An 11,252-nucleotide genomic window follows, 5' to 3' on the forward strand; every position below is an offset into this window, starting at 1 on the left:
CTGAGTTGAAGCCGACCGGATCTAAAGGATTATCGCCGGATTTGAGTAAATCGGAGCCCAATCTAACCAGGAATAGCTGGATTTGTGTAGATCTAAGTCAGATCTAACCCAATACCACCGAATTTGAGCAAATCGGAGCGAAAATGGGAGTAGATCTTGCCGGATTTGAGTGAATCTGAGCAAATAACACCGGATCTAAGCGAAGGAAGACCAAGGATGGCCGGATCGGAGCTGAGGAACACCAGAACGTCACCGGATCTCGAAGTATCTCGCTGGATTTGGTCCAAAATTTGTAATATTCGCCGGAGAGGATGATTGTTTCGGTTCGGGTCGGGTGTCATGGGTTTTGAAATGTAAAACCGGCAACCGACCCGCGTGGGGTTGGGTTAGAGAGTTCGGACCCGCGTCCGACCGCTGGAGACGTCGGATCGGGTGGCGGCGGGTCGAGCTCGGGCGAGTTAGGCGGGTTGGGCGGGTGGCCGGGTGGGTTGGACAGCCCTACTTCTATCTTAGACAGTTGCCCATTGTGTCCGGTTTGTTTGTGGGGAGTATCTGGCTCCCAATTCTCTTCTCCCATTTTTGTCTGTAATGGATATTTGAACAAGGATTTGGATTGGTATTGCAGCCAGTGCAATTCATCTGTCCCCACGAATACATATTTTTATCATTTTTACTTTTTTTTAATCATATTTTTTATTCAATGATTGAAATTGAAAGTTGTTTTTTTCAACTCTCAATTTCAACCCATGATAGCTATTACATCATGTAAGGTATTGCACTTGATTTTAATCTTTTCAACAACACTTTTAATCTTTTTTTTTTTTTAAATATATATATATATAAATTTTAGTACATTAATTGAAGTATTTTCTTTTATTGATTAACTTTCTTTTAATACATCTCAATTTTGAAAATAAATTTAAAATAATATAAGAAAATTTTCATGTTTAAGAAAACGTTGAATATTTATTTGATTTTTCTCTCAATTAAATATGTAAGGTCACAATTTGGGTCCCTAGCTCAAGTAATGGATAAACTTAGGCCTAAAAAACCCAATACAATGAATTTATAGAGAATAGGTTGGAAAATTGGGTTTTAATGAGTTGGACAACAAGTAAAATGGATTCAGATGACAATAAAAGAAAGATAGATTAATTTGAACTAAAGAAAATCGTCATCGGCAAAGTCCGAGGAGATCAGCTCATATGTATATATCTCTCAAGTTTGATTACGAATTCAGTTTTTGATTGCTACAGTGTTTTCCTCTTAGTTTCTCGATCTCCCTCTCTCATTGCCTCCTTCTTCTTTTATACTCTCTTTCCCTTTTCATCTTTACCCTCCACGTGCAGGCCAGATGGTTGGTGTTGATACTTGTCCTATCAGCACCTTCTTGAAATCTTTGTGTAGTAGCTGTAAAGCTGAAAACCACTGTTCAGGTATCACTTCCATATTAATGCGACTAGAGGGTTAGCTGCAAAGCATTCAATGCGATGGTAGCAGTTTTCTCCTTAGATATTTTAGGACTCCCCTCTGTCCTATGTTTTTGTAATGCTTATTCGTATCAACAAAATTTCCTGGAATAGCAGACTACCCCTTCGACCCTCGGCTCTGGTTTGCCGAGGAGACATTCATCCTCGACCCACCCTCCTGGGCCCTTATGACCAAAATTAACTTCTTCATTTACTAACACGGACTCTCCTGGAAATGTTTACTCCTCATCGGACGACTTCATGTCCTCGAATTGGACCACATGCCCAATATATACATAGATAATGAGCTCCTGGGCCCAATACCCCTACAAAATACAAGACCAAAAAAAAAAAAAAGTGAGAGTTTTATGGATTTATTTCTAGACAATAACCAATTTAACAAAATAGGTATGAGATATATTTTGTTTTACATTTTAAAGTATTGCATTAATTATTGTATTCTACCATAGGACTAAATATAGGCCTTCTTATCATTCTCAAAATATATATATATATATATATAGGCCTTCTTATATTAGAGGATATTAAGCAAATGCTCAAGTGGCTCGGTGGAAGAACCGCCATTAATGGCAATGCCTTAATGAATTTAGGACACCACATTCATGCTTCCTTGTAAGGGTGTATACAGTCGAATTAAGTCTTAGGATAATAAAATTATCTTTGGCATGCCTAAGGGGAGAGATAGAGAGGGCCAAACAAATGTCGTTTGACTAGAAATAGGGAGAGGAGGGAGACCCTTTGGTAATCAGGGTTTGCTGAAAGGAAATTAAAGACATAAAGTGAAGTTATATTTATCATTTACATTTTTTAAGGTTAATTACAAATTACACCCTCTAATTTTGTCTAAAGTTCATTCAATTCAGTCATTGAATTTTTCTTTTATTCAATTTAGTCTTTTATGTTTTAATTTTGTTCAATTCTATCCTCCTATCCACTTTCATTAGAAAATTGTCATTAAGTGTCCTAAAACGAGACCCAAAAATGACGTTTTAAGGGTTATTGACAGCGCAATTTTAGCAGTGATTGATGCGATGACTAAATTGAATAAAATTAAAACTTAAAAGGACTAAATTGAATTTTGACAAATTTAAAAGGATGAATGTTATTTAGCCTTCTTTTAATTATATAAATAATATATTAAATATTTTGAAAATATTGGTAAAATACTTGAGTCGAGTTTGAGTTGGAAGGAGCTAATACCCGAGTTGAAGAAGCTAATACCCACCTCGTCCCAAACCCATAAGGGTGGGGGAGAAAAAAACCAAAAAATCAAACAAAGTTCACTCTTGAATCTTGAACAGCTTGGGGAAAGCTAGTCCCCATTCAGGGCGAGATGGGTCGGCCTGTTGAGCTGAAACACCATCCCAGCCGAAGACTGCGGACAATCTCATCATCTTCATGTCCTACGCCCCTTTTCTCCTTTTGGTTCAAAAAAGAAACGGCAATTAAGGACCAAATCAAACCACTTCTACAAGCTACTCAACCACCATACCTTCCAAAAGAAAAAAAAAAAAAAAAATACAATACAATACAATACAATACAATACTCGAAAATACTCTGAGGACATTTAGTAATGTCGCACTAATAATGGGTCTGACCGTGGATTCAATTAATAGGATCTACTATTATGTGAGATAATAAATAAATAAATAAAAAAAGTAAAACGTTATTATACTCTCATACAAGTGGGTTCCAATTAAGTCAACTAGTAAAATCTTTTGTCGTTAAGTTAGAGATTAAAAGTCCAAATCCCATCTATACTAAGAACCGGTTAGTATCTTGACCTGATAATAAAAAGCAATTATCATAGAATGGGTGCTATAAATTGAAATTCTATCACATATAAAATATATAATAATAAGAAAGATGCTACGTCTACAACATTTTTACAACAAATCACAAGTGATTAGTTGTTATTGATTCAAATTTGAAACTAACACTAAGATTACTTTTTTACCCTAACAATAACAACCAGTAACAACCTGCCCCTTAGAATTTGTTGTAAAAATATTGTAGACATATCATTTCTTTAATAATAATCATAACCCTCATACTGTATAATTACTCTTAAAATACTCCATTTCAAGGACTTACCAGTGCGCATCGGTTATCCGTTTAAATACCCAGTACAGTAGCTTTCATAAAGTCAGGTATTAACTTCAGTATTTAATGGCATTATTCCACGCCATCCACCAATGGGTGGTCTAGAATGATGTTCGCCTTTATTATACCCAAAGCATAGCAGATTCACAACATTCCATTATAATAGCCTCTCTTTTGTTGTTTCTTTCTCATTTTCCCCCTTTTTTTTGTTGGATGGAGAAGGTTGGAATGGAGGAGATAGTATTGCGTAACGGTTACATGAAACCGATCTTTAAGCTAATTCTCCTTAATGGAGAGATTGAGGAGAATTATTGGTACCTAACTGGCTTTGGTCATGGATACTACTCAATTTTACAAAGAACACTCACATTGATGTCTCATACATACATATGCCAAAATTGTTCATAGAAAGAAGCTGAGATCCCCTGACCTCTCTCTCTTTATACTCTCAGCGCTTGCAGGAATTGATTGCTCCCTGGTTGCCAATCTGGACCGCCTCAAATCCACATGGCAATGTCTGGATATTATGCTTTTTCGCTAGCACGTTTTATTTGAAGGGCAGCTCTAACAACATTTCCTCTAGTGATAATCCCAACCTTCAAGTTATAATTTATAACTAATTAAGAACCAGAAGAAGCAAAACGAATAAAAAGAGAGAGAGAATAGATGGGAAGTCACTTACCAGCTTACCATCAGCATCTACAACTGGAAGTCGACGATATTTTGTCTCAAGTAATATCCTACATTAAATATGCCAATTCAGAAATGTCATCTTTTAGCTGTAGGTACTCAGGATTGCATGTGGAACTCATGGAATAAGCAGTAGCAGAGGGAAAAAGAGGATAGAAAGAACACTGGAAAAAGAAGAGGAATTAAATAACCTAGCAGCATCCTCAAGATTAGAGGTTTCACGAACAACAACTGGGGCCGGCGTCATCAGATCACCAACCACCTTCCCATTGGTTTTACTGAGCAATTTCTGTACCTCATTAAAAGTCTGCAATAGCATATGCAATTGGAGAATTACACAGTTGGACAATCTAACCTTTTTTTTTGGGGGGGGGGGGGTGAGGGAAGGAAAAAGCCAAAAAGGAACTCATTCAGGACCGTAAAGTTTCTCTGTTTGCTAGTTAACAATTAGGCTGTCCACCCTAGTATATGGTTCTACAATCAACATCTTAATTCAAGGTAAACTTGCAACCATTACTCCATCTAAAATCAGTGTTAAAATCAACAAACTAGTGGGCTGATTACAAATTAATGAGAAGCAATATGTTAATTTTGACATATTAGTTTAAATTTGACTCTATTGAATGATGAGGTAGACATTGCAAACAAATCTCAAATTAGGTTGTCAATTAAAAAAAATGTAGTTTGAGGTGGACATTGCAAATGAACCTACAGTTTAAGGTGGATAACAGCAAAGTAATCCTAACAATTAGAAATAATACACAACCAAAACATTCTGCCTTCCCGGTCTTATCAGTACATTGATTGTGTTAATGCATTTCTTTAACAAGGTCACTAGATCATGATGCTTCACCACACTGCTCTAAACCACAGGAAAGCACAGACTTGAGACATTATGTTATCATTGCAACCCTATCTTCTGATAATGAGATGCAGCTCTCAACTTACAGAGTTTCTTTATCAGGTTCCTTCTACACTACAAAGCCCTTTAAAGCTATTTATCATGTTTCCTTAATCACTCTCATGACTGACAGCACTGCAAATAATCTAACAGAATCAAGCGACTTGAGGACTCACTACAGCAGAGGGACTAGACAAATTAGGCACAGAAAGAGCTTTAGTCAATTTGCAGAGAGAGAGAGAGAGAGAGAGAGAGAGAGAGTGCTTTAAACGTTCACTGAATCTTCAGGGAAAGATAGTCTGAAATGGAACTTGTGCTACAAGAAAACCCCATGATCTAGCCATAGTAAGGAGGAATGACTTTATTCAAGTCAACCGCCCCCAAAAGACTTTAGGAAACCCAAAAATAAGGTGGCACATGGCTAGAAAAGGCTAGCAGATGATTAAAGCAGCGATCATATAGATACCCTAAATAGTCAACATTTTTTTTGGATTAGTAAACCTAAATAGTAACATATAAGACACTATTTGAATTACAAAATGTTTTGTTTATTCAGGTCAGATCCACATCAATGAAATACTCCACCCACTTTTTCTAAAAGTTTACAGGAAAAAAGTGATGGAAAGAAGACCAAAACAGAACCTCAAGTCCTCAACACAAAACCTCTTTATAACTTTGGGGTTAAAACCACAAAATTCATTTGGTCAGATCCACATCAATGAAACACCCCACCCCCTGTTCTAGAAGTCTAGAAGGAAAAAAGTGATGGAAAGAAGACCAAAACAGAACCTCAAGTCCTCAACACAAAACCTCTTTATAACTTTGGGGTTAAGACCACAAAATTCATTTGGTCAGATCCACATCAATGAAACACCCCACCCCCTGTTTCTAGAAGTCTAGAAGGAAAAAAGTGATGGAAAGAAGACCAAAACAGAGTCTCAACTAATCCAACCCTAGAATCAACCCTACAGAGTTCCCTGTTACTCTCTACTGGTCTGGTTGCATGGTCAGGGGCCTTACTGCCATCAGGTCGATAATGTCATCTGATTTAGCAATGCCTGTGCTGCAAGTCAATTTTTCTTCTACCCCTAAATTCTGCCACTATTTTTCCAATTTTCATGCCCTCATGATTCTATTTAACAAAATGCAAATTCTTGAGAATTCTCGTCTTATGGAACATTTAGCAAAACGGCAAAACTCCCTGGTCTTTAATTGCCTCTATCAAGATATGCAAAAGACAATAATAGTTCTGCAAAGCTAATATCCATCAACCTTTAATCTTTACCCAATGTAAAGATTGATTTTATGAATGCTAATCATAAACCATATGAAATAAATGTAAAAAACACGGATAATCATGAAAAGAGAGTTTATTTTAGAGAAATAAAGTTTCTCACATACTTTCCAAGTGCTGTCAACTTCAGGAAACATGCTAGTGTCGCTTCGTGTGCCACCTAATTAGAATATTGGAAACTTTTCCATCATGTAAGAAATCAATAAAAATTGGTGTACACACAAAATTTTCAGTTTCAGGACTGTACAGAGTTCATTCAAAAGGTAAGATGTAGCTCGAAATTTTGAATTTACCAGATATGGAGTCCAATGCTAAGAGGTCATAATCTGAAACTAGCCCAACCTGCAGCCAAAGAAAACCTCGCATAATCATTCCCACAATATATTGTACTAACACAATGGAACCTCTTCAGGTCACTTATATAATGTGAATTTGCAAAAAAGACCCAATGGCGGCGTTAAATAGAAGTCAGGGTGTTCATGAACACCCTGACTTGCCCAAAACAAATTATACTTGCGAAAAAAATGTATATACATAATTATTTTTATATTAAGCTATCCTGACTTGAGAATCTGAAGAAATTGGGTTCAACAAAAATAAGAGTAATACTCACAAAGAGAATCTTGGCCCCCCAAACATAATTCTTAACTCATTAAACAACAACGAATGAACAAAATACTCAACAAAAAGCTCATTCAAAATAAAAACCCCTAATCATTCAGATTCGTTACTCGTTCAACCCATTCATAAAAAATTCATGTCTAATTTCATTTTTCCTAAATAGGGTATTAAGAGAGATAATGCGGTTATGACTTCTCCTCGGCAGCGCTGCCAGCCTTGCTCTCTTGGGCTTTGCAGTCACAGCTTCCCTCTCTCTCTCTCCATTTTTATCTTCTCCATCGTCACTTCAAACTCTAATTTTATTAATCTCATCTCAACATTCTTATTTTTTGCGTTTTAATTTTGTTAGTAGAAGGAAATTGTAAAACTTCAAGTATTTGCGGGTTTTTTTTTTTTTTTTTTTTGTATAATTTAAATTTCTTAAATACCCTAAAAAAAATTCCTAAAGCCGCCATTGAGCCCAACAAGGAAGAAACTGAAATTAGCTATGGAAAGATGTGAAAACATCTAGAAAAGAAAATGCATGATTATAGCTACAAAAGCAATAGAGGATTTAAAAAATAATATGGAGTTATTTGTTTCAGTACAGCCAGCAGTTGTGTGACTATGCTGAACTAATTAAAATGAAGGCTATGAAGCCCCTAATCCCAATGAAGCTAAGCTATTATTTTCAGTAGTTCACAAGCTCTATTTCATTGTTACTTTCAAAGACATGAGCTGGCCACTGACCCTCAGATTTGGGGTCCACTGGGAACAATTTCAATACCTAATCCAGGTACATAACTGATAATGTTCTCAGTAATTAACAGATAGTGATGTATGAAACTATTACAAATTAGTAAGAAGTTGTTAAGCCTGATATTGGACTTTAAATCATATATAATCCACGAATCAGGAAACTGATTATATCCAAAGACTGAAATGTACTAACAAATTTCTGCCACGTCAATAAAAGAACAGAGGGACTCACAAAGCAGCGAATGCAAATCTTACCAATTTCCAGTTGTCATCAATGACAGGAAAACCAGTGATTCTGTTTTCCACAAGAGCTTCCAGTGCTGTTGGCAGAAAGGCTGATGCATTAGGGAATCAAAACTATACAACATATTCCGAGATGAAACCCAAGTATAACAACTACCTTCATCCACAGTTGTTGTAGGCTTTACCACATGCAAATCTTCCTTTGTTGTCATAAAATCACCAACGGTGTATACTCCATTTCTTGGCTGCAAGTTAAGAAGTCAGTGTGACAAACAATAAGATATGGAAATAATACTCCTTTTTTTTTTATAAGCAATAAAACTTTATTGCTGAAAACTTAAGAGCAACAAGCAATCCTTCTTAGTACACAACACAGGTAGTATACCAAGGAAGGATAGGAAAGGAAATTATACTCCTTAAATGGATCTTGATTGAGTATTTGTTACTTCTTTTGTGTATATATAGATTTAGTACTTCACGATTAATTAAGGGAAAGGAAAACAAAATAACATTTGTCTGCTACAAATCAATCTGGATTCAAAACAAGATGCATTCCACTCCAACACCCCAAACCTGGAAAGAAAATCATTGGCTGCAAATGGATTTACAAAATCAAATACAATTCAGATTATTCTGAGGGGAAACCACCACCACCCCTCCCCTCGCACATGTGCGCGCACACACACAAACTGTGAGAGAGATCACATGACTAAATAAAGCATGTTAGTATCCACGTCCCTGACTTAAATATATATCAACTATTTTCTGAACTTATTTATATATACCATATGATCAGTCTTGTCAATAATTTGCGCAATAGCTAACAAAATCCTGTCAACATTTGTTTCAAAAAATATTTTTTGGAAAGGCAAGTACATAATTTCATTAAGAAAGCAAAAGGGGTGATACTATTGTACACAGAGTGTATACAAATGTGACCCAAAAGAAAATTTTAACATCTAAACAATATGAATCAGAATTCAATGCAACTTCTACTAGTTTTATCGTCACCTTCTTACAGTTAACAAACTATTGAATAAGAGCGAATTCTGCAATACTCCAATTCGAATTCCAATAATAAGTTACCAAAGCAGAGACCCTTTGCCATAGCTCTAAACCAGAATTCAAATTTCAAAACTCTAAAACTTATAGTACATTAACAAACATAAAATTTGGTCACAGAGTCATAGAAATGTTAAACAAAACAAATGATAAAGACATTGCCAATCCCCTTCCGACATTAAAAACATCGATCTTAGCTTAGATTAATATCCACTTTCTAAAAGGCAAAGAGTCGTTAATTAATGCAAAAAAAAAAAAAAAAAAAAGAAGCCAGTACGAAATTTGACAAACATAAACACACAAATTTAGAAAGATAAACGGAGAAGACAACAACGCACGGGTACCGAATTGGCCGTCAAGGTGCCACTAGCGGAGACTGAGAAAGAGCTGCGGAGCCCCGAAACAAGTGTCCGCCTGGGACGCGGTGGTACCGGACACGGTAGTTGGTAGCTGAATGAACGGAGAGACACGGCGGGGGTGCGGTGGTTTGCGAGGGCTAGAGGAGGTTCCGGGAGAAGAAGAATTGAGTCCATCGTGTCCGGTTCGGTTTGTTCCTTGTAATTGACGAAGTGTTTGGGAAGTGGAGAGAAACTGTGGACTGCGAAGGTCGGAGAAGCCGAAAACAATATTAAATATTAATGGCCCCCGTCTTTTTTTATCTTTTCTTTCATCTTCATATATAAAAGTGCCCAAGCCGACCCAACCTCATTATTTGTATTGGACCACGCATATCGTGAGAGAAAACATAACATGTGACCGTCTAATAATATTGCTTACTCTTTTCTTTTCTTTTCTTTTTAATGATAAAAAGCTATTATAAGAAATAGATACTGTAAGGACACGTTTTGCAGCCCAAACCCAAGCCTAGTACAATAAATTTCTAGAGAGCGGGTCAAAGAACTAGGTTATAATGAATTGAACAACGGTTAGTGTGGATTTAAATGATGAGCAAACAAGAACAAGAAGCACTGATCTAAATCAATTCACTGTCCGAGGAGGTAAGTCTTTATATAAATCAACTAGACTGAATACAAGTATAATTTTGATAGCTACAGTATTCACTTTCTATTTTTCTGATCCCTTCCTCATGGAGGGTCTCTTACATTATATAGCTCTCTTTGGACCATCTTGTTACTACACTTGTTGGTTATCTGAACCCTTATTTGAGTATCTATCCCATCAAACACCCTCTTTAGCTTTCTGTGAGTTGTGGTAGTCAAGGCAACACTGTTCAGAGGTCTTCTCCACATAAATGCAACCAGAAAAGTAGCTGCAGTGCATTCAATGCGATGATAGTAGTTTTCCCTTAGATATTTTTGGGTTCCCCTCCTTCTCGTATGTTCATGATGCACGTCCCTATCACTGGAACTTCATGGAAGGTCACTCTGATCATTAGAATACATATTTGATTTGTACTTATCGTATCCGAGGAGATATTCCTCTTCGAACAACCTTCCCATTTGTATTTTGCTCATTAAATACTGAATCTGAACCGTTCATTACCATTCGTTCCTCCTCGGACCACCCACGCTCTCGAACAAGGCCCAAGACCCAATATATAATTTGGGCCCTTAAATTCTACAATAGCCCCTCAAAACTCCAGTTTTTTCCTTTCATCCGAGGAGAAAATTGGGGTTTTGAATTTTTTTGAGTTAATTCTACTTGATCCTTTGATTTACACGTGTGGGAGTGCCGTTTTACGCACCCCATAATTGCCACTGACACTTCGAAGTCTGCAAGATGCCATTAATTGCTCCAAACGGCACTTTGTTCCCCAGATCTAACGGTGAGGCGCAGATCCAACAGTTGATCTTTTTCTTGGAATTTTGAGCGGAATAACTCCTACTCATTTTCACCCTCTATATAAAGCCTTGAGGGAAGTCATTTTCCCTTTACTTTACGAATTTTCAAGTTCTCCAGAGATTTCAAGCACTCCAACTCACTAAACTCTCTACACTCCTAAGTTTCCTTAACTCTTTTCCTTAAGAAACTCCCAAAAGATTTTTCTAAAGGTTCAAGATTTGATACACTCACTTGTTTTCGTAAGTATCTATTTCTTCAAACTTTCTTTTTCTCCTCGGCCAAACTCCTCAACCTTCTTCCTTATTA

At 36.6% G+C, this 11,252-nt stretch overlaps 1 protein-coding gene across 2 annotated transcripts; it reads right to left on the minus strand.

The window, feature by feature from the left end:
• Positions 1-3,691: 3,691 nt before the first annotated feature.
• Positions 3,692-9,845, minus strand: LOC115994979 (CBS domain-containing protein CBSX1, chloroplastic). 2 transcript variants are annotated; one of them, XM_031119355.1, is made up of 8 exons: positions 9,482-9,845; positions 8,239-8,326; positions 8,094-8,158; positions 6,773-6,821; positions 6,587-6,639; positions 4,476-4,591; positions 4,277-4,334; positions 3,692-4,190 (listed from the first exon to the last, which is right to left on the minus strand). In XM_031119355.1, the coding sequence occupies exons 1-8, from the start codon at positions 9,674-9,676 to the stop codon at positions 4,119-4,121; spliced, it is 696 nt and encodes a 231-aa protein (XP_030975215.1). In that variant the 5' UTR covers positions 9,677-9,845; the 3' UTR covers positions 3,692-4,118. The 2 variants fall into 2 exon arrangements, with proteins under 2 accessions (XP_030975215.1, XP_030975217.1); XM_031119357.1 differs by having other exon boundaries at positions 9,488-9,825.
• Positions 9,846-11,252: the final 1,407 nt, after the last annotated feature.

Source organism: Quercus lobata, chromosome 6 (genome assembly GCF_001633185.2).
Source record: "Quercus lobata isolate SW786 chromosome 6, ValleyOak3.0 Primary Assembly, whole genome shotgun sequence".
Classification (NCBI taxonomy): Eukaryota; Viridiplantae; Streptophyta; class Magnoliopsida; order Fagales; family Fagaceae; genus Quercus; species Quercus lobata.

Excerpts from the sequence above, each read along its gene's own strand:
- LOC115994979 (XM_031119355.1), bottom strand. The coding sequence starts at position 9,676 with ATGGACTCAATTCTTCTTCTCCCGGAACCTCCTCTAGCCCTCGCAAAC. Across the intron at positions 6,822-8,093 it reads TTGATGACAACTGGAAATTG|GTTGGGCTAGTTTCAGATTA; the intron begins GTAAGATTTGCA and ends CTTTGGCTGCAG. Across the intron at positions 4,592-6,586 it reads AAGTTGACAGCACTTGGAAA|ACTTTTAATGAGGTACAGAA; the intron begins GTATGTGAGAAA and ends ATGCTATTGCAG.